At 36.6% G+C, this 24,168-nt stretch overlaps 1 protein-coding gene across 5 annotated transcripts; it reads left to right on the top strand.

The window, feature by feature from the left end:
- Window positions 1–775: 775 nt before the first annotated feature.
- Window positions 776–23,947, top strand: SPDL1 (spindle apparatus coiled-coil protein 1). 5 transcript variants are annotated; one of them, XM_004428544.3, is made up of 12 exons: window positions 4,006–4,237; window positions 4,906–5,084; window positions 7,004–7,180; window positions 9,843–10,037; window positions 10,634–10,783; window positions 10,879–10,977; window positions 11,055–11,165; window positions 12,303–12,443; window positions 17,358–17,461; window positions 18,043–18,230; window positions 20,416–20,758; window positions 23,025–23,947. In XM_004428544.3, exons 2-12 carry the CDS (start codon window positions 4,926–4,928, stop codon window positions 23,170–23,172), a joined length of 1,815 nt encoding a protein of 604 aa, XP_004428601.1. In that variant the 5' UTR covers window positions 4,006–4,237; window positions 4,906–4,925; the 3' UTR covers window positions 23,173–23,947. The 5 variants fall into 5 exon arrangements, with proteins under 5 accessions (XP_087285566.1, XP_087285567.1, XP_087285568.1 ...); XM_087429440.1 differs by lacking the exons at window positions 4,006–4,237; window positions 23,025–23,947 and adding an exon at window positions 776–853 and having other exon boundaries at window positions 20,416–21,278; XM_087429441.1 differs by lacking the exons at window positions 4,006–4,237; window positions 23,025–23,947 and adding an exon at window positions 837–945 and having other exon boundaries at window positions 20,416–21,278.
- The last annotated feature ends 221 nt before the right edge of the window (window positions 23,948–24,168 follow it).

Below are 24,168 nucleotides of genomic sequence, written 5' to 3'. Positions count from 1 at the left end.
AGGCAAGAAAAGATGGGTTCAAAAGTTGCTAGGACTCAGAAGTGCTCACTAAATGTTGGCTATTATTTCTGATTTCGTACATTTTTGAAAAATGAACAGCCATCAGGTTTACAAAAGATAAATTATTTAAACACATGCAAGAGCTTGGACTCGAGCAGCAGACTGCATTAGTGCAAATTCTAGTTCTACCACTTGGCCAAGACTCTTTTCTTCTGGGGGCTTTGTTTTCCTCTGTAGAAAAGAGGATATTAATACCTACCTCCTAAGGCTGTGTGCGGGCTTAGATGAGACAATCCGTGTAAAATTTTGCACTGTACTGGCACGTGGGGAAGGCTCAAGTGTTAACGGCATCACAATAACTGTCGTTCTGTCTCAAAAGTAACTTGATTCTGTCCTGTGATGCTTTTAGGCAATGTCACACTGATTCTGATTCCTGGAACCATCAGACAGGCACCAGGGGGCGGGGTCCTCAGAGCGCACACCGGCCAATCCGCTGGCAGGGTGTACGAGGCTGGCACTCCTCGGTATTCCCCCACCGCCTCGCCTTCTAGGGACACTGTCTCTCAAGAAGGTGCTGTCATTAAAAGGAAAAAAACCAGAAAACTAACCCTGAGTAAAGCTGACGAGACGGAGGGCCACGTCTGCGCCTGCGCCAAGCCCACGGCTCTCCACTAGCACCTGCACTGTCGCTGTAAGGGCGGGGCACTCTGTTGGGCGTCCTTCCGGGTTTTTCCTTTACGCGCCGTTTGGGCGGAACGTCTCGTGAGAAGTCCGAGTTCTCGCGGGAACTGCATTCAAAAAGCCCTGGCGCCTCCCTGGGAGCTGGCTGAGTTCTCTGGCCGGCTTGTCTGTGGTGAGTTGGCCTTCTCTTCACGAACCTGGGCGCCGCGAGCTCTCGTCACGAGCCGCCGCCTGAAGCAACGGGGGAAGGGGGTGAGGAGAGAGGTAGGGGCACGGGGCCTGGAGGGAGGAGCGGTGGGGAGGAGAGAGCAGGGCCTGGGTCTCGGCCGAGGCCTTGAGCCAGAACGGCTTCTTCGGCGGACTCTTTGAGTCCCGGTAGACAGCTTCCGAGCCGGTCTCAGAGTTCCGTGGGGCCGCCTCGCCGCCGGGCGTCCGCGTGCGTACGGGAGGCCGGCTCGGTGCCGGAGAGAGAACGGACGCTGCGTCTGCGCCGTCCGGTCCGTAGCCGCCAGCCACGGGCGGCCGTGCGAACGGGAAATGCTGTTAATGTCGAATACACGCCCCGTTTCGAAGACTAAACGGTGATAGCTCGTTAATACTTTTTATAATGATCGCATGTTGGAATGATTAGTTTGGATTTACTGGGTTAAATAAAACATGATTAAAATGAATTTCAACTCCGTTTACTTTTGTTTTGATGTGGCTCCTTGAAAATGAAAAATCACGGATGTAGCTCGCATCGCATTTCTGTTGGACGGCGCTGCCCCCACAGCTGCGTGTGTGGTCTTCCCTCATTGCTGCGCACCATTAGCTGGTTTCATCCTTCAAAGACCCCGTTAGGTGGATGTGCTTGTCCTTGTGTTAGGGGTGACAAAACAAGACGTTCAGTAAGCTGTCCGAGTTCACGCAGCAGTGAGTGGTGCAGGTGGGGTGAGAACTCGGGCAGCCTGATTCCCACTGCTCCCTGTCTCCTGAATGCTATGCCTTGTGCCTGCTATGTTTCTGAGAGGCAGGACGGAAGAGTGGTTAGGGCACCAGGCTTTGGAGCTGGACCCTAGTGCCCATCTCACTTAGCCACTTACTAGCTGATAACTCTTGGGCAAGTCACTTAACCTTTCTGTGCCTCAGTTTGCCCGTGTGTAAAATACCTTATATTTCATGGGGTTGTTGAGAGGATTAAATAAGATAATATCTGCAAAGCACCAAGCACGATGTCTGGCACATATTAGCTGTAGTTGTTATTCAACCCTGGCTACCTCCCTTTGCAGATTGGTAGGTTAACTCTTACTCATCCATTAGACCTCTGCTGAAAAGTCACTTCCTCGGGAAAATCTTTCTTGTCCATAATGCCCCCTACGCTGCCCCCACCCCACTACCCAGATTAGGAGAGCTCCCCTCCGTGGTATAGGCTCAGACAGCACCATACATCTCTCCCTCTTGCACTTATCACACTTGTGATTTTACAGTTCGGTTATTTGATTTAATGCCTGTCCACTAATAGACTGGAAGATTCACGAAGGCAGGGATATTGTCTAGTTTGGGGGTCACCATTGTGTCCTCAGCAGTAGCACAGTACCTGACATATAATAGGAATTCCAGCAAATCTCTGGAATGAATGAGAGCTAATATTTTGGCTTCCTTGAACATTGCTGGCTGGGCTGTCTTGAGGCTAACTCCATTTTTTCTTTGGTAAATGTTGATGACAGTAGTATGTAACTCAGGCCCATCAAGAGAATTAAATGAGATAATGCATTTGAAGCACTCTGCCTCGCAAATGGTAAATCCTCAAGAAATATAAATTATTAACAGTGCAACAATTAGGGCCTGGCCTCATCATGTGCAGGCTTTGGAAAGGACTTGCATTTTAGAGCAGTAACTGCCAGCCCTGGATAACATCAGACACCTTCTTTTTTCTCTTCTAAAACCCTGTATCTCCTCCATCTTTATCCTCCGTTGAAGACTTTGCTTCCTAATTCACTGATAAATTGAAGCAGTTAGAAGGGCACTTATGCAGATTCCCACCACCATATCTACCTGCTTATCAGTGTCTGTACCCATATACTCTGCTTTCCCTTACTCTAGACGAAATATTCATGTTCCTGTCTAAAATCAGTTCCTGTACCTTAGTCCTCACTCCTTTGTCACTCCAGTAGTTCTCCGTGTTTTCTATATCATCAGTATTCCTTCGCTTGGATCTATCCCATGGTATACAAGCATGCTGTTATTTTTTCTTAATTTTTTTATTTTAATTATTTTTTTCTTAAAATTTTTTATCTAAAAAAAAATAACTTGACCCTGCTTCTCTTCCAGCTGCTGCCCCGGTTATCTGCTCTCTTTTGCACCAAAACTGTGCTTGCTGACTCCTAGTCTTCTCCCAACATTTTCTCTCCAACCCATTCCAGTCAGGCTTTTGCCCCATCTCTCCACCAAAACTGCTCTTAGGGCCACCAGTGACCTCCATGAATTCAAATCCAATGGCCAATTCTCAGTTCTCACCTTATTTGACTTAGCATTTGGCACAATTGATCACTTCTACCTCCTTAATACACTTTTGTTTATTGGCTTCCAGGACAACACATGCTCTTGGTTTTCCTCCTACCTCACGGGCCATGGCTGAGTATACTTGGCTGTCTTCTTTCCCATCTCTTAACAGGGCTCGATCCTTGGTCCTTTTCTCTTTAATTATGCTCATGTCCTGGTGATATCATGGCTCAAGGATTTCTGCTAATAACTCCCAAATTTATGTCTCCAGCCCAAACCCCTCTCTTACTCATATAGCCAACTGCTTACTTGACATATTTCATGTCCAAAACTTAATCCCCTGATTTTCTGTCCAAAATAGCTTTTACTCACAGTTTTCAGTGCCTCAGCTGATCGCAAATGTATTCTAGTTGCTCAGGCCAGAAGCCTTGGAGGCATTTTTGACTTCTTTCTTTCTCACACCTCCCATATTCTGTTTGTCTGAAAATCATATGGGTTTTACCTTTAAAATATATGCAGAATCTGACCATTTCTCACCCTCCTATGCAACCACCATAACGTGAGTGATGATCTCACCCTTCCTTCTGCCTTAGTGTTACCCCTATGCCTGGAACATTCTTTCCCTAAATAGGTACTACATGGGTAATTTTCTTATCCTCTGCAAGACTTTACTGAGAAGTCACCTGAGGGCCTGCCCCACAACACTTATTTTAAATTTCATCCTAGTTACCATACCTCCACCTCTTAAGCTCCCTTATCATATTCTATTTTTTTTCCATTTCCACTTTATAATGCATTTAATATTACACTGTTATTGCTTGTCTTCTCCCACTGCAAGGAAAGTTTCATGAAAGAAGAGCCCTTTTTTTGGTCAATTTGACCTCTGATGTATCTGAAGTTCCTAGAATGGAGCCCAGCACATAAGGCATTCAAGAAATATTTGTTGAATGAATGACTACATTGATTGGAGACATGGAGGAACACCTTAATAATGGTCTGTTGCTCTTTGAAGGCAAAGCTGAGTTCAAGTTTGGCCTAAGAGGCTGGAACCAATTTGGAAAGGATGACGAGTGAGGTTAAGTTAAAATGGAATGTTTCTATATATAAAGTTTAAGTCTTTGCTTGAAAATCTATAATGAGAGCAATGTTCTTTAATTACTTTGAATGTGGTTTCTGTTTTGCATGCCCTCTTATAAATTAGGAAAATACTAGTGAGTCTCTTTTCAATAAGGCAAATTTAATGTGTTTAGGAAGTTAACGCTGTTGTGAAAAATTGTGGACGTGGTAGTCCTTGCCTTACCTTATGAACCTTATTCAAAGCTGTCTTTTTATTTAAGCAGCAGTCATGCTGCTTAAAGTTTCTTGATTTCTTTCATGGTTCTCTTAACTTAATTATCTGTATAATGGTATATTTATGAGACCCGCTGTACCTTAGCATTTAAGAAAGCTTAGCACATAACAACTTAATAGTTTCCTGATACTGCATTTCTTAGAAGCAAAATTGAATGTATTCATGTTTTTTTGCTCTGTTTGATTTGGTCTCAAATCAGGTAACAAAATCATCAGACCTTGCTCTTAGAACAAGAGTGCAAATTTGACCATTTAAGAATCAGGAAGAAAATCTTTAATACCAGTGTTTGTATATGGCAGTAGTATTGAGTTTATATATATATATCATTGATATAATTGTATGGAGTTTTTTTGTTTAAGCTTAAGTACTTTTATTTCCTCTATTTATGGTAGACTAAAAACAAGAAAAAATCATGGAGGCAGATATAATTGCAGATCTTCGATGCAAACTCAAAGAGGTTGAAGAAGAGCGACTAAAAGCTGCACAGTATGGTTTACAACTAGTGGAGAGCCAGAATGAATTGCAGAATCAATTGGATACATGTCGTAATGAAATGATGACCATGACTGAGGTAGGACTCTAGACTCCTCTGTTTACAAGAGTGTGCTTAGCTATTGAAGATTTGTGTTGTCTAGCAATTATCATTAATATTTTTATTCTTTTCTGAGGATTTTAGATCTCGTTCCCACCCCCACCATCCCCAATAAAGGAGAATGTACTAAATGAATTCCTAATAATTCTTATCCAGTATGTTCTGAGTTTGAAAAATCAAGTTATGATCACACTCTTTACCACAGATTGGATTTTAGATTTTGTTTTATCTGCACTCTTCCTAGGTGACCTTACTTGTTTCATAGCTTTAGATAACATCTAAATGCCCCATGACACTATGCCAAGTTCTTAGTTCTCCCTTAAAGTCTAGGCTTGTCTATTCAATTGTCCACTAATGGACATCTCAAACTTAACATAAGCAGACAGAATAGTTGATTTCCTGCCCACTAATCAAACATTCCCTTGCAATTTTCTTTAGCTTACTTAGGAAATGTAGTAACATTCGTCTAGTTGCTTGAGCCAAAAATCTAGGAGCTTTACTCAATGTCTTTCTGTCCCTTATTTCGAATATTTAATCCATTAGTAAGGTCTAAGAACTTGATCTACAGAACATCCGTCTGTGCTACTGCCACTCTAGTTCAGACCACCCTCATTGCTCCCCTAGACCACTGTTGTAGCCTTCTCACCAGGTTGACTTCTTCCCTCATTGCCATTCCTACCATTCATTCTTCACACAGCAGCCAAGTGGTCATTGAAGAATATGCAAAAGATCGTGTCACAGCCCTGATAAAAAAGTGGCTTTCAATTATATTTACAACAAAATCTGAGCTGCTTACCTGGGTTTGCAGAGATCCCTATGTGATCTGACCCCTACCAACTTTTTGACCTCATCTCAAACTACTTTCCCTCCTTCTCAGATGTACTTGTGCTGCGTTATGGGCTTCACGTGGGCTCCGCCTCCATCTGAGTTGTTCATCCCCACTGGCATGGGTTGAGTCCTCAACCTTCAGGTTTCTGTTGAATGTCACCTCAGCAGAGAGGCCTTCCCTGACTATGTTTGTGAAGTTACCGTCAATCACTCTCTTAATTCTCTGCAGTGCTAATTATCTCCAGATTATATGCTCTGTGAGAGAGAGAATTTTGTCTGTCTTTTTCATTGCTGTATCCCTAATGTCTGGAATACATTTATTAAGAGAATGACTAAATCAGTTTTATTTAGTAAATGCTCAGTAATATATTTAAACTTTGTTCTCAAAATTTAAATATAGCAGATAAAAATAACTGATGGTAACCCTTATTTTCTTATTTTTCCTTCTTTTATTTAATCTAATTTAGTTTGTCTTATTTTTTAAAGTTTATCGAAGGAGTTTGAACGCCCTTTTTTTCTTTCAACTTCCCTGTCAGTAAGCACACCCTCTTACATACTCCTTTTGTTTCAGCACTGTACTCGTTTGAGTAGTCATTTGTGCACATTTCTCAGATGACGACCTTCTGAGAGTAAGGGCTAATTCAGTATTTTGCTTTACACCTAGTCCACTATTTCTTCATTTTGTTCAGAGCTACAAATAGAGCATATCGTTATCAAACCAAGTAATTCTCAGTAGGAAGACTTAAGTGCTATTAAATCTTTTTTCTTTTTTTTCCTAGCAGAGATTACTTGACACGTTGATGTGCCATGGAGCACTTTTTGCTTCCTTGACAAGGCATAGAAGCAATTACCATATCCCTAGCATGGACTTGAATGTAGTCTCAGAATACCCCTCAGGGATTTTTTAAGACTGACTAGCTACAAAGTTACTCCAGATTTAACGAGTGGTTGTTATGTAGAAAGCAGCAAATGTGTGAAACAGGAATGAAACGCTTGAAGGTAGAACTGCTGATATGTGATAAGTATAAGTTATTTTTATGTAATTGAATTATAATTGAATCTGCTTTCAGAATTATGAGCAAGAAAAATATACTCTTCAGAGAGAAGTTGAGCTCAAGAGTCGAATGCTAGAAAGTTTGAGCTCAGAATGTGAAGCTATTAAACAACAACAAAAAATACACCTGGAGAAATTAGAAGAACAACTGAGCAGAAGCCATGGACAGGAAGTGAATGAACTAAAAAATAAGGTTTGGATATCTATGTATTTCAGTGCAAAAATGTTCCATGCTTATGCAGCAGTCTGTAACCTTTAGGTGATGAAGATTTTCTTAGTACCGTCTATGCAAAATAGCTGAGATCAAGGGCGCCATCATATTAATGTTGGGAGTCGGAATACTGAGAAACAAGAGTTTACCCAGGGGACTTGTGTAAATAACATTCTACTAATTAAATACAATTATTTAATTTTAGTAACTGGGTATTTGTTATGGAGTTTTAGTTAAGTGACCAGCATGACTTCCTTGCTTATAGTGTATAGTATGGCTTTCAGAAAGACTAGCCTCCTGGCTTTCACTGCAACTAGTGGTATACTTTGTAATTCCACAAAAGACACCAATAGTTCCTTGTTAATTAATGTGCATTAGAATTCATACTTTATAGTTTGTTTATTGAAGGTAAACTAATACATATGATCCACTTCTTAAAACAACTTCATAAGGGAAGTACCATTAATTATCTGCATATAACAGATGAGAAAACCAATGTTTAAACAGATAGAATAAGCTGGATGAAATTACAGAGCTAGAAATTATCAGTCGGGATTTGGACTGAGGCTCTCTGATTCCAAAGCCCGTGTCACTGTACTTAGTCTAATGACATGTTATACTGGCTCCATTTCAAGCATAAATACAAAATAAAAGATTGTTCAGTGATTGTCCTTTCCCTTTTGGCAGCCCTGTCTACCGAGTGTCTTCAGCTTACTTGTGAGGAATCCAGAACTTTTATTGTGGCTCCTCTGTATGAGTCCATACTTCCCAGAACTGTCTCTATCAGAACCTGCCTGACTTTTGTCCTGTTTTCTCAGAAGTCTGTTTTCCAATTTTCAGTGTTGTGTGTAGCATCTTTTAAGATTTTCTGTATCTGTATACCACTTGTTGTTACTTAATTTCTCATTAAATTGACTCTCTTTGTAAATGTTTTCTCATTTTAAGTAATGATATCAATGAAATTACATATTTGAGCTGGTTATATTTTTTCCTAATATGCAGTAAAACAAATGTAACTATCAAAATATACTTTTGTGTAATACTTAGAGTCATCTTGCATACCACTGGCAAGATGTAATAGCAATAGTAATCCAGCTTCTCTGAAACTTATCTGAGTTGAGACACCAATGACTGATAACATGTTCTTTTCTTTTTTTCTTTGGATGTTATTTTGATTTTAGCAATAGCTTTCATTACCTAAACAAAAAAGAGTAATGCAGGAAATATTCAGAGACTCACGCAAGGCCAGTTATAGAGATGGCTTTTTGGTGGAGCAAAGACAAAATCAGTCAAAAAAATATTTTCAGTTTTACTGATGTTCTAAAATTACTTGTGCCAAAAATTTGGAGTTTTATTTGATATCTTTCTTTCACTTATTTCTCACATTTAATCCATCAACGAGTCTAAGAACTTGACCTACAGAACATCCATCTACACTACTATCACTCTAATCCAGATCACCATCATCTCTGCTAGATCACTACTGTAGTCTTCTATCGAGGTAGCCTCTTTCCGTCATTGCTCTTCATAGCATTCGTTCTTCACACAGCAGCCAAAGTGGTCAGGAATCTAGACCTATTCTGATAACTTGTATGGATTATTTGTACGTTTATAAAACAAGGCGTGTCACTGTCTGTTAAAAGATACCTTGCCAGGGCCAGCCCGGTGGCATAGCGGGTAAGTTCGCATGTTCCGTTTTGGTGGCCCATGGTTCACCGGTTTGTATCGTGAGTGCGGACCTACTCACCCCTCATCAAGCATGCTGAGGCAGTGTCCCACATAGAAGAGCTACAACTCGACAACTCTACAACTATGATATACAACTATGTACTGGGGCTTTGGGGAGGAAAAAGAAAAAGAGGAAGAATGGCAACAGATGTTAGCGCAGGGTTAATCTTCCTCAAAAAAAATAAAGAAATAAAACACTCTAAAAAAAAAAGATACCTAGCCTTGGCCAAGTAGAAAATCCCAATAGTCTCATCATACAGTAAGTTTGGGTCAATCAGTGATGTTTTTCAGATAGATAGCCACCTTTTGACAAAGATCATTCAGCTGAAATTTTTATTTCACATCATGAAAATAGAAAAGGGAAAACAGGTCAATCTAGAGGCTCTTATTTTTTACATAGCAAACAAATATCAGGATATATTCTAAGAATGCTGAGACCTTATTGAAGATAATTCACTATAGATGATAATCATAACCCTGGACATTAAGTGAATGCTTTTTATTGATAACAGAAACCATTTAGTGAATGCTAGGCCTGGCACTGGATGTTTTACCCACCCAACCTCAATTGAGAGCCTCACAGTAACCAGTGATGGTAGGTACAGTCATTTATCAGTTTTACATATGAGGAATGAAACTGAGACAGGTTAAACTTAGGCCTGACCCTCAAACTTCACCTTCTGCTATAGTTTGTTCCCTTTAAGCTATATATTCTTAGTTTTCCAAGATTTAGAACTGTGTGACATTTTAGAAAGTAAATGTCAGGAAATGTTGGGAAAAGTTAGTTTTGTTCCACTTGACTGTTTTCCAAATAGTTATCCTGTAGGTACGAGAACAGTTTGTACTACAACTGCATATCCTGATGACCTTCAGTTACCTTTTGATTTGTAAGATTTTGAATTTTTTTTTACTTTAGTTAGAAAAACTGAAAGCAGAATTAGATGAAGCTAGGCTTAGTGAAAAGCAGTTGAAGCATAAAGTTGATCATCAGAAGGAACTCCTCGCTTGTAAATCAGAGGAAATGCGGATAATGTCTGAACGTGTGCACGAAAGCATGTCTTCAGACATGCTGGCTCTTCAAGTTGAGCTGACTGAAACGGAAAGTATGAAGGTAATTTTTATGACATGTGTGTTCTCAAATTTTCTTTCTTTTTTTCCTTGCATATTTTTTGTATGATTTTGTAATAATCCTTATGAGCTAGTTTTAAAGCTGAAATAGTTTTTGGCCTAACTTTGATTTAACTAATTAAAAAATGTTCTACAGAGTTTTTAGGTGCATTACTTCACGCATAATAAAGCTTTAGATTACATGATTATGTAAGGCAGAATTTACTGTAGATTAATGAAACCTCTGGAAGAATTTAGAGACATTTACTCTGATCCTAGTTTGTATTGTAAAAGCCCATTATAAACATTGGTCCCATGGAAGTTGATATGCATATGAATGCAGTTTTTTTCATTGAAGGCTAAGGTTAATTAAAAATTAAAACCTTAAATTCATAGGAAAGAAAAACAGTCTATAGAGCCTTTTATTTGGTTCCCTGCTGAAAAATTTAGTAATTTTTATATTTTGTTAAGCACCTTACAACCTTTGACTAGTTTTCGCTTTAGTTTTGGGTGTGAACCACTGCTGATAGATAAACTGAGCAGCTGCTAAATGAAGGATTATTCAAGCAAGTTTCCTCTTTTTTAATTCCTGTTGAATAGACCGCCCTCAAAGAAGAAGTGAATGAACTACAGTACAGACAAGAACAACTAGAACTTCTTAGTGCTAATTTAATGCGCCAGGTAGAGCGGCTTAAAGAAGAAAAAGAGGAGCGAGAAAAAGAAGCGGTTTCTTACTATAATGCCTTAGAGGTATTATGACCATAGTAACAACATCTTTTCCAATTATAAGTTGTTTTCTTTCTAATCTAACCTCTATTAGCTAAATTATTTTCTTTTGAATTTAGAAAGCTCGTGTAGCAAATCAAGATCTTCAGGTGCAATTAGACCAGGCGCTCCAGCAAGCCTTGGACCCCAATAGTAAAGGCAACTCTTTGTTTGCAGAGGTACTTACAAATATTCCATTGATTGAATTGACATTTCACTTACTACAAGAATAATTAAACATGTTAATATTTTCTAGGTGGAAGATCGAAGGGCAGCAATGGAACGTCAGCTTATCAGTATGAAAGTCAAGTATCAGTCACTAAAGAAGCAAAATGCGTTTAATAGAGAACAGATGCAAAGAATGAAGGTATTGAATTATCACCATCAAAGGTTTATTAAACCTATTTTGTATCAGCATTCCATGTACAAATATATCAAAGAAAGCATCTTTTTCTACAAGGAGTGTACTTATTTAGTTATTTCTGGAACTGCATGATTTTAGGAAAAAAAATCAATATTTTTAAATTGAGCAAAAGATCCATTTATGTTTTATTTTAAAAATTAATCCTTTGGTGAAGATTTAGTAGTAGTATATTTAGCATCCATTGATTGATTGATTTTTTTTTTTTTTAATAGTTACTCACTAGCCTTGCCAGAGAAGTATAAATCTTTCTTTGTGGAGTGGGGAAAAAAATTTAATTAAAAAGTTTTTATGTCCTACTGTTGGCTTGGTGTCATTTTGAGCACAGCCCTATGGTTCCTACTTTAAATAAAACTAGCTCTCTCTCTCTCTCTTTAAAACTATATTTAAACTAATTGACACTTTGTAGAACTCCAGAAATTTCTGAAGGAGGAAAAGAATGCTAGGTTTAGATTTTAGTTAATTTCTTTCCACTTGCTATGCAACTCCAAGTTTAGGTGGAGTCATAATTAGGTAAGTTGATGGCTGCTCTTAAAAAACAAATTTATATTTATATTGAAGATTGCCTCAATATCCTTAGATTGCCAGTTACCTTTGCTTTCCATCCTCGTCACTTGTGAATCTCATGTTTGTGAATGTGAGTAGCTTAATAATTTCCCCCACTTAATACTATTGAAGTTAACTGAAGTTTTGAGAAAGTCCATCAGACCCTTGATAAGAATGCGTATGATAAGTAGAGTACAGCGTCTGGCCAGGCTTTTTTTTACCAGTTAAGTGACGTGCTTCCAGACCACAGCCATGCAGTTCCGTTATGTTTCACAGAAGTACGAATACTTGTTACAGACTTCAGATACCACTCATAAGTAGTCAAAATAAGTACTCAAGAGTTATGTCTATAATTAAACTTATCGATATAAATGTTTTCAAATTATTGGATTATTAGAAACAGCTAATTAGTTTCCAAAATGTGTTGAAAGTAATATATTACAAAATATGAATTGTACCAAAAATATAGTTACCAGAATCTTCCTCTCCCCAACTCAATTTTATGGGCTGGGGTGGGGGTAATTTTTTTTTTTCTAGTTACAAATTGCCACATTGCTACAAATGAAAGGGTCTCAAACTGAATTTGAGCAGCAGGAACGGTTGCTTGCCATGTTGGAGCAGAAGAATGGTGAAATTAAGCATCTTTTAGGTGAAATTAGAAATCTGGAGAAATTTAAGGTATGCGTAACACCTTTAAAAAATGCAGCCAAATTTTAGTTTTAATATTTTAATACTTTTAACTTGAATAGGTTTTTTTTTAATTATATAATTAATTTATAGTTTCAGTTGAGATTAACTAATATTTGAATCATTTTTTTCTTCTGGTTTCTTTTTGCTTTTCAGTGTTTTTGACTATTGCTTCCTTTAGTAGAGCCAAACTGAGCTAACTTCCCCCATATTTGTTGTAGTTATTGTAAGTTATAACTTGAAGTGCCTGTATCTTTAGTGTACAACTCAATAAGTTTCAACATACATATATCCCTTGTAATTACTACCCAGCTCATGATATAAAATATTTCTAACACTCCAAAAAGGCTCTGCCATGTCCCTTTTAAGTGAGGACTCCTACCCTCTAACTTTTTATCAGCATTACATGAGCAATACTCTTTTTTTTTTTTTTTTTTTTAATTTTTTGTTTATTGCAGTAACATTGGTTTATAACATTGTAAAAATTTCAGGTGTACATCATTGTACTTCTATTTCTGCATAGATTACATCATGTTCACCACCAAAATACTAATTACAACCCATCACCACACACATGTACCCAATTATCCCTTTCACCCTCCTCCCTCCCCCCTTCCTCTCTGGTAACCACCAATCCAATCTCTGTCCCTATGTGTTTGTTTATTGTTGTTATTATCTACTACTTAATGAAGGAAATCATACGGTATTTGGCCTTCTCCCTCTGACTTATTTCACTTTGCATCATGCCCTCAATGTCCATCCATGTTGTCACAAATGGCTGGATTTCATCGTTTCTTATGGCTGAGTAGTATTCCATTGTGTATATATACCACAGCTTTTTTATCCATTCGTCCCTTGATGATGAGCAATACTCTTGAACTTCATATAAATGGAATAATTCGGTATATACTCTTTTGTTTCTGTCTTCCACTCAACACTATGTCAATAAGATTTGTTCCTCCTGTTGCGTATTATCAGCAACTGATTATTTTTCAGTACTATCCACTTCCATTTTTTAATGGATGCACAGTAGGAGCTTTGTCACCTTGTCCAACATTGTGTGGTAATTGGAATTCATAGAAGTCTTTAATAAGCTACTTTTTAGAAAAATTTTGAAATAAATTCAAAACTCCCAGAAAAATTGTAAAATTATTCTTGTATACTCTTCACCCAGATTCCCCACTTGTCAATTTTACCACATTTGCTTCATTATTTTCTGTGTCTGTCTATCCATGTGTGTATATTTTTTTCTTAAACATTTGAGAATAAGTTATAAAACAGATATCCCTTTACTCTTAAGTTGTATCTGAATGTTATTGAAGTTCTTCTCACTCTTAAGTTGTATCTGAATGTTATTGAAGTTCTTCTCTTATATAACCACAGTATGATGATCAAAATCAGGAAATCAACAGTGGTACATAGTATTAGCTAGGCTGCTTTTTATATTTTACCAATTACCGCTGTCCTTTGTAGCAAAACAAAAATACCCCAAATGCTTTCCTTTCTAGGGTCCAATCCACAATCACATATTATATTTAATCAAGTCTCTTTAGTCTCCCTTAATCTTGAATAATTCTTCAGTCTTTCTTTATCTTTCATCACCTTGACATTTTTGAACAGTACAACCAATTACTTTGTAGATTGTCCCTCGTTTTGGGTTTCTGTGACATGATTAGATTCAGGCTATGTATTTTTGACAGGAATACTGCAGGAGTATTACTATACCCTTCTTAGTGCATCACGTCAAGTGGCACATGATATCTATTTGTGCCATTACTGCTGATATTAACCTTGATTGCTTGGTTAAGATTATGCCTGCCAGGTTTCTCTACTGTCAGGTTATGATTTTTCCCTTTGTAATTAATAAATATCTCGTGAGGTGATACTTAGACCAAGTAGATGTCTGTTTCTGCTTATACTTGAACATCCATTGATGATTCTTGCCTGAAACGGGTATTGCTATGATGATTGCCAAATGGTAATTCCATCATTCTTTCTACGTTTATTAGTTAGAGTAATAATAAAGAGATGGAAAAGAAGAACCTTTCTCCTTACTTATTCATTTATTTGTATCAGTATAGCCTCATGAATTCTCATTTTATCCTGTGGATTATAATCTACTGCTTTTCTTTATTTACTCTGATACTCAAATTGTCCCAGATTTGGCCAGTAGGAGTACTTTCTTACTGTGGCACAACAAGCTCACCGGCCCCAGCCCTGGAATCAACATTTCTCCAAGGAGCACTGGTTCCTTTTAGTGGAGAATGATATTTAGAAACCAAGACCTGGGCACTAGATGGGCTTGTTGCTACCTGAATGTCATCACTTCTAGACTGTCAGCAGACAGAACTAGGAGTCTGTGTGCATACATTTAGTGTATTTATATATGTGTTGTATGCATGTTTATGAATGTTTTGTGTGTGTGTTTAGGTATGTGTAAGTAATGTGTATGTACATATATATGTATATACACACACAAAAACATAATAAAACCTTGATATCATACTTATAACTCTGATTTGCATCTAATACCACAGAGTTCCTTGCCTACCCTGTTTTCCAACAGTGAAAAACCTGGCTCTTACTGTCCTCAATATATTTGCTTATTTACTCAGTCTTAGAATATATCTAGTTTTGGAATTATCCTGCTCACTAGAGTTCAGGGTTTGTTTGCAGTTCTTTTTGTTTTTAGCCTGAGGGTATATAGGTCAAAATACTGTGTTCAAAAGTTACTTGGGTTGTGTGGGGTTTTTCTTCCCTCCTCCCTTCCCCTCTTGGATATGAGTATGTTATTCATCTGAAATATAGTTAGATTTGTTTTTTTTTTGTTTCTATGTCATTTTGTTGCCCTCCATCCATCCTTGTTGAATTTATTTTTTTTTTTCAGTATGTGAAACATTAACATAGTTCTAAAAGTCAGAACTATGAAAAAGGTATACTCAAAGAAGTGTCCCTCTTCCCGATCCCTTCTACCCTATTTCCACCCCTCCTCCCCTTACAAGGTTTACTCATGCTGTGTTTCTTTCTGCAAAAATGAACAGCTCTGTGTATGCTTTATTTCCTCCTTTTTCTTTTTTTTTGACAAAATGTAGCATAATACAGATAGTCTTTTATACTTTCCTTTTTTTCATTTAACTGTATCCTGGAAATCACTTCATCTCAAGTTTATAAATATCTTCCTAATTCTTGTTTATAGCAACAAAGAATTCTGTTGTATGGCTTCTCACCCATTCTCCTGTGTCTGGGTATTTAGATTATTTCCAGTATTTTGTAATTACATGCAGTGCTGCAAAGCACATTTTGCATATATATGCATTTTCTTATTGTTGTAGATGTATCATCAGGGATAATTCCTGCAGTGCGATTGCTAGGTCAAAAGTAAATGCATATGTAGTTTTGTTAGATATTCCCAAACCTCCTCCACATGGCTTGTACCAATTTGCATTCCCTCTAGGAATGTATCAGAGTGCTTGTTTCTCCATTACCTCACCAATGGAATGTGTTGTCTTTTTAAATTTTTGATAGATGAAAAATGGTATCTCAGTGTAGTTTTAATTCATAGTTAACTAATAATCAGTGAGGTTGAACCATGTGTTCATATGTGTATTTATTTGTGTATGTGTGTGTGTGTGTGTGTGTATGTATAGAGGAATTAACCCATATTTTCTACTAGTACTTGTATGGTTTCATTTTTTAAATTTAGAGACCTGATCTCTGTTAAAGTTTATTCTTATGTGTGGTGTGAGGTATGAATCTAATTTTGTCTTTTCAAATAACTAACCAGTTGTCCCAGCATCATTTATTAAAACGTTAAAACGTCAATCTTGGCCCTGGTGATTTAAGATGCCACCTGTATCACATATCAAATTTGCATATGTGCTTGAGTCCATTTCTGGATTTTCCATTCTGTTCTGTGGGTCTACTTATCTGCATGTTAGTACCACACTGTTTTAATTATAGAAGTTTTATAGTATGTTTTGTCTGGTAGGAGGACTCTTCCCCCACCATAGCTATTCTTTCTCAGTGCTTTCCTGACTGTTCTTGTATGTTTGTTTTTCTCTATGAATATCTTGTCTAGTTCCAAAAAAAGCTTGTTGGTATTTTTATTAGGGTTATATTAAATTTATAAATTAACTTAGGGAGCACAGATATCTTCTCACTAACTAAAGAGCTAATTAAAATTTATAAATGATGAATTTTTGTAAATATTAGTAACCTCTTGGGTATTCTAAATTGTAGCCGTTAATGTATCATAAAATTTTAAGTTTGTGTAACTTTCTTTCCTTATAAGACCTGTTGAAAGGACTGCAATTTTGGTTAAATTTGCAGTGCATCAATTGGCAGGCGTATGTGGCCCACCAGTGGGTTCAGCACTATACTTTGAAAATTATGGCTTTAAATCGGGGTTTTAACCTGCAGTCTGTGAAATTGTTTACAGGTTTTAAGCAGATTTACATTTTTTCCCCCTAGAGAAATTGTACAGATATTCTGTACAGTTAAGTTTAAGGATCTCCACTCTTTCATATTTTTCTAATTTATGGCTTTGGCATAAAGTCCAGAATTAAACCCAGTAAGTATTTATTTCTTCCATTTTAAAAGCCAAGAGAGGGAAACCAGAGGATACAGGTATAGTTAGGAGCAGAAGCTTTGGCGACCAATCTGGGTTCAGATTCTCTCTTCTCAGTTTACTTGCCTGTGGCATCTTGAACCAGTTCCTTCACCTGTAAGAGAGGAATGCTCATTCTTGTACCTACTTCAGAAGGTAAAAGAGTTAAGTGGATAGTGCTAAGCACAGTGCTGGCCATATGATAAACATTCAGTAAGTGATAGCTGTTATTGTTATTGATAAACATATGCTAATCTAATTTGTTATGTATTTTAAGTAATAAGAATTGTTTTCTTTAGAGTTTATATGAAAGTATGGAATCTAAGTCTTCAGCCAACTCTGGTGCTCTGGAAGATAACACCTATTATACAGATTTACTTCAGATAAAGCTTGACAACTTAAAGTAAGTGTTGGGTGGATGGAAAGATGGAGACTCTTTTGACTTGTTTTATAATAAGTGGTATTAGTGACTATAAATTTTTCTTTTAAAATTGCCAAAAGAAAATTCCAGAAAAGCAAAGCAACAAAAATATCTTTGTGCAGCAAATGAGATTTATTCAAGATACCATTAGTGCTGATTATTGAAGAAAAAATACTTTCAATGAGTAATTGTGTTTATTTCTTTGTGTTTAGCTTCTTAGATTGGTAAGTGAAAAGACTTTTAATGTAGAAAATGTTCTTATAATCTAAATTTTTCAAGAATAAATATCACATAATTTAAAACTTAAAGGAATTTATTTACACATGCATAAATGTGGGAAGAATAGTTTCCCCTTTTGTCCATTTCCTTTGAAGAAGGCATGAGATTTCTTTTATTTGAAAGTGCTATTGATAAGGCTTATTTTGTTTATTGTTTGTTACTAAAACCCCCAAGGAAATGTATTTTAAACTAAGAGTTCAAATTTATAATAAAAGATTTGCACTAACAACTACACTTATATGTTATTTTTAATATTCTTTGGTTCTCCTTTTTCATTAATATAGCAAAGAAAATGAAAGCACTAAAGGTGAACTGTCCATCCAGCGAATGAAAGCATTATTTGAGAGCCAGCGGGCCCTGGATATTGAGCGAAAACTTTTTGCAAATGAAAGATGCCTCCAGCTTTCCCAAAGTGAAAATATGAAACTAAGAGCTAAACTAGATGAGTTAAAACTGAAATATGAACCTGAAGGTATGTATGTCTTTTAATCATGGGAAACTGAGAAATCATATCAAAATTTTTTCTACTACAGCTTTGTGCAAATCCTATTATTACAAACTAATTTGTGGTTATGTATCTGTATTTAATAAAACAAATTTACTGCTACAAAATGTGTAGGAAAATTCAAAGAGAACTGGGCACTGGGTGTGCGTGAATGTGATAGGTATTCTTTTTGGATATCTGTATAGTAGAACCTTGATATTTGATACTTTTCCATGTAAGGTTGCAGCATCTTATGTAATACCAAAGAGTTCAGTTTTGTTGAGGCAACTGATTTTTGGGAGCTATATTAATTAATACTGTTTATAGAAAACCTAAAATAATGAAGACTTAAACAAGATAGGTATTTATTCATCCCCCTGATAAGAATCTGGAGGAGGCGTTCCAGGACTGGTCAGTGTCAGGATCTAGGCTTCATTTGTGCTGTTCGTCAGCATACATCTCCTTGAGCCAAGTTTAGTAATGTGGCCTCACCTACCTGTAAAGAAAGCTGAGAAATGTAGTCTTGATTCTCATGGGCCATGTTCCCAGCTAAATCCTGGAGATTCTGTTATTAAGGAAGAATAGTAGGGCAGGTATTAGAGGACAACTAGCAAGTCTAATCACTGAGATAGAAAATAACCTAACCATACAGGCTGCTTATTCACTAAAAAGAGTGATTTTGCCGTATGTAAATTAAAAAGTAAAAAGCCAAAAGTAAAAAGGTCTAAGAATCTGATGGTTCTTAGACCAAAAAAAGTGTTGTTACATATTTTAGGTTATAGATTTTCCGCCAGTTTTTGCCCCTGCACTGTTCACATGTCTAAGACTCTTCATTATTGCCTCAGTGACTCCAAAGTGATACTCAGTGATAGTGGGGAGGTTGTTAGCAATAGTAAGAATTTTTTTATAGTTTAGAAAGGCAGCTTTTGGGGCTGACTTCATGGCCTAGTGGTTAAGTTCAGCACACTCCGCTTCGGTGGCCTGGGTTTGTGGGTTTGGTTCCCAGGCACGAACCTATACCACTCGTCGGCGGCCATGCTGTGGCGGTGACCCACATATAAAATAGAGGAGGATGGGCACAGATGTTAGCTCAGGGCGAATCTTCCTCAAGCAAAAATGAAGATTGGCAACAGGTGTTAGCTCAGGGTGAATCCTTCTCAGCAAAAAAAAAGGCTTCTCTTTCTCTTTCTTTTTCTCTTCCCTGATTCTCATAGCCTTTCCTGATTAAGAATTGTCCTTGATGAATTTCAAAGGTCTGTTGGACTGAAGACAGCAAAGAGACAGGAAATGTAGTGAATCTACATGATGTGGGTTTCAAAGGAGTAGTGCAAGGGAAAGGGAAAATAATGATTTAAAAACAACAGTGTAGAGCAGGAACACCAATCTCCTGTCCAACCATGATTTCTCCAACTTCACTAACATTTTGATTTTGAAAATAAAAAACACATAGGTATGGGGATAGGGAAAAGGTATTAGAGCAATTTATTCAGTGACTGGGTATATGGACCTGCACAGGGGGTAGAAGACTATTGCAGTAGTATGTGGTGAGGCCTAATACGGTTTGAACTGGGGAGGTATCCATGGTAGAAGTACTCAGATTTTGAGTATATTTTGAGGGTGAGGCTAATAGGCACAAATTACCATATTCAGAGAATTTGACCTGTTCTTTTCATTTAACCTGTAAAACACACAATATTGAGTGAAGTGGGTGGGTGCTTTTAATCCCAATTTTACAGATAAAGAAAATAAAGCTCAGAGAGGTTAAGCACTTCTCCAAGGTCACCCAGCTGCAAAGTGCTAGTACTAGGATTTGTACCTGGATTTCTTGACTCTTAGCCACCTCATCCCTCATCTCCACGCTGAGATCTTATGAAGCCCTGTGCAACTTTTCACAATACCAGAAGAGAACATTTAAGTGTTCATTCCTAGAGCCAAATATATTGAGTTCACAAGGAAAAATTTATAACCAGATAACTTTTAAAAGATATAGTTAATGGAGTCCATGAAAAAGAAAGGCTAAAAGACAGAAATGGTATATTTCAATAAGGAGATGAGTGGGTTTTAAAAGAATGGGAAAAGGGAAAGGAAAAAATTCTATAACTATTTCCTCTTTATGTTGCTTTTCTTCTTTGATTTATGGACTGGATATATATTTAATGGTTTTTATTCTCAGAGAAAATTGAAGTGCCTGTACTCAAAAAGAGACGTGAGGTACTGCCTGTGGATTTAACCACCCCTAACGATGTATATGCCAACAGTGCTGTTGGGGAAGAAGTTTATAGATTAGCACCTCAGAAAGAGGAGGCACAGCCCTGTCCAAATAATTTAGAAGATAACAACTTGCAGTTAGAAAAGACGGCTTCTGAAAACACACCAGGAGATATTCTTTCTCCTCACAAAAATCTGCCCATGGATATTCTGCCAACAAAGGAAAAGAAATGTGTGAAACTTATAGGAGTGCCAGCTGACTCTGAAGCCTTAAGTGAAAGAAGTGGAAACACCCCTAACTCTCCCAGGTCAGTGTCCTCTTTTCTTCAAGGCAACCAGCAGACCTGTCCATCTCTTCTCTATCGCTGCATGAACTGTGCTATCTGTTTCTTTATCTATTTTATTAGTATTGCATGCAGTATACTTCCCCAATTTCATCTGCCTACCTTCAACTTTTCTAAAACTTTAAGAAAGACTAAAATGATTGCAAGGGGAAAGGACTCTTGAATAAGGGAATTATTTTAAAAAGTTACACTTTCTGTTTCATGAAACAGAAATATCACAGTCTAGTACATCTCTGAATGTTTTGATTTGAATAAATGTACTGTTTCTTTTTTTCCTGGTTCAAGAGTGGCCATGAAAGAAAAATTAACTTGCCTCCTAAAAGGGCTTTCCAATAGTCTAAGAAATTTCAACCTTCTAGAAAACTGTTAGATGAAATTTTTTATGGCTTTTAAAATTGTTTATCCTAAGCCTTCAAGAATGGGCTTTGATACCTATTTTGACATTTTAAAATATCAAAGGTAATTTATTTTCATTTTACACCAAAACTTTAAAGCCTCTAGTTTCTGCATATTTGATTTTGTTTTGTTTGTAAAGACGAAGTTTTAGACATGTATGTCTGTCAGAATTAATGTTTTAAGGGCCTTATCCTTTAAAAAAATTAAAAAAATAGAGGCCAGAATGTAAGTGAAAGTGAGTGGAAGGAAAGGTAGGTAACAGTGGCTGAGACTAAAGTGGAATAAGAAACAGGTTCTGGGTATGTACAGCAGGACCAAGAGTGGGAGAAAAAGAAATGAATGAGGAACATGGAGAAGGTAAGAATAAGATGATAAAAGATGAAGGATGTCTTTATTGAACAGAATGATAGATGCATTTAAAGTAAGTATCTTTAGACATTTCACATATTGATGTGAAAACAGTTAGCTTGGATTGTCTGCTGTGAAAGGAGATCTTTAAGGTGCTGCTAGGGCTTCATCAGTCTTAGATGGAGGGGTACAGAATAAGACATTTTACTAGTGTGCATTTGAGCTGAAATAGTAAGACATAGCCCACCTTATGTAAAAGGGCTTTCTTGTGTGTTTTATCTGATTTCTCTTTAAGTCTTCAGTGCTACTAAGTGTAGTACTCAACAGTGAAAGCATTTCAACAATGTTAGCTGCTATTATTATTATTAAGAGGAGTAATTTATTACTCCATTCCTTGAATTTTTATGTAATAACATTATAACCTATAAGTCACATAAAATAAAAGCTTGATATTCTCAAGGCAAAAGTAACTTGAAATGAATGATATCTGACGCACACACATGGTTCCGAGTATTCTGAAAGGAGTTCAACAGGTTATGCTTGTATATATGTGATTCATTGTGTAAGTGTGCTTGACCATTGTATATTTCTGGAGGTGGATTTCCAGAATTGATCAGTGCAAACCTTGCTATCTGTGTTGTCTTCACTTCTTTTTCTGCCTTTTTTTGCTTGATAAAAATTACTTAAGCAAATGAATGTAGCTAATTGTTTGACTCAAATTAAGTAGCATGTTGGAATTTTTTTGTCTTGCTAGTTAAACAAAAACAAATAAAATACCACAAAACATTTGTTTTTGTGTGTGTGTGAGTCCATCTGCTAACTTAAGATGTTTCCAACCTTTTGCTCTCTGCATGATTAACTTAGACACACAATCTATTATAATATTGTCACAATAAATATGGGCGTTATTGGGAACTTCACTATGCATGCTTTATAAATTTAATTGATGCTCTTGCAATAAAGTATCTTTATAGGCCTTTTAAAATATCTCTGCACTGTTTATTTTTTTAAATTATTCTGTTATTTGAAACTCAATTTGAGTTTGTTTTTGTTTTTTGAGACAAATAGACATCTTTTCATGCAGTCCAGGATTCCCTGTTATTTTTGTCTTGTGTTTGCCTTTTGTATGTCATGTTAACATTAAAATAGTGCTTTAGCATTTTAATTTTTTTATTAGATGTGCTTATCATGATAGGCACCCTCATTATATTTTAATTCTTTAGGCTTTGTCATGACTTTTTATCAACCTTAAAGATATTTCTTTAGACATTTGCAAAATTAAGTCTTTTGATTTAAAAAGATTGTTTTAGAGAGGCACTGACTTACTTTTGTTAATGGTATTGGAGTCAACTATAATTTTTTTCATCATACACATAAAAAAAAATTACTGTGTCTCATTAGAGGCCCATTATATTTAGAGGATTGTTTCTTCTTTAATTTTTCTTAACCACATTTGAATTCAGAGTGGATGCTTTAATGCCTGTAGGTTAGCTGCTGAATCAAGGCTTCAAACAGAAGTTAAAGAAGGGAAAGAAACTGCAAGCAAATTGGAAAAGGAAACTTGTAAGAAATCACACCCAATTCTATACGTGTCCTCCAAATCAACTCCAGAGACCCAGTGCCCTCAGCAGTAAAGACTTTTCTTTAATGAGAGTAAGGTGCTGCTTGCCCAAAAGTGGACCTTAGTTAAGATTGTCTTGATCTGTAGTATACCACCTTGTAGGTTATTTGTTTCTACTCATTGTGCCAGGCCTTGGCATTTTCATGCTTCTTGGACCAAATGTTCAAAATTTGGTTGGGATTCTAACCAGGAGAGTTCCTTAAGGGATGACTCTTCATGGAGCTTCTGTGAATCATAGTGAATAAACTATTAACTGAAGGAAAGTGTTATTATAAATCTATTTGTTGCCTAAGTGATATTTTTAAAGTGATATTAACACATACCTTCAGAGCCGTATATTTGAAAAGAGAACACTGAAATCATTAACTTATATTTTCCTAGTGCTTTTTTATGGATGTAGTTTTTCACTATGTTGTAAAAATAGAAAACTTGTTTCAAAACTATATATTGTAACTGGATTTTGTCAGTGTTTAAGCACCTGTGTTCATCTTTGTATTCATATACATGATTTAAATTTTATGTCTCAAGCATATGAAGAAGTAATTTTGAAATTTAAAATAAAACTGCAATAATTTATCCCCTTTCTATTTTCTTACTCTGTATAGATAATAGGATATTATCAAAGGGAATAAAGGAAGAAAAAAGAAACTTCAGGGATTCTTAATTCCCTGGTACATAAAATTTTTGTGTATATATATAACTTATCTATATAATTTTATATATACACACACACATAATATATATTTTTAATTCTAAACTTTCCAAATAAAGACATTTTTCCCTTTAAATGATTATAGCCTGGTCTGTAACTTAATTTCATATATACTATAGGGGTTGTATTAGCCTATATATATATAGAGACAGAGAGAGATTTATTTTAAGGAATTGACTTATGTGAATATGGAGGCTGGCAAGTCCAAAATCTGCAGGGTGGGTTGGCAGGCTGGATACTCAGGAAGATCCAATGTTGTAGTTCAAGTCTGAAGGTTGTCTGCTACAGAATTCTCCA

Source organism: Ceratotherium simum, chromosome 4, assembly GCF_057802395.1.
Source record: "Ceratotherium simum simum isolate JZ-2026a chromosome 4, ASM5780239v1, whole genome shotgun sequence".
NCBI lineage: Eukaryota > Metazoa > Chordata > Mammalia > Perissodactyla > Rhinocerotidae > Ceratotherium > Ceratotherium simum.
Note: the sequence above shows the minus strand (reverse complement) of the source record. Positions and strands in the feature narration are given on the sequence as shown.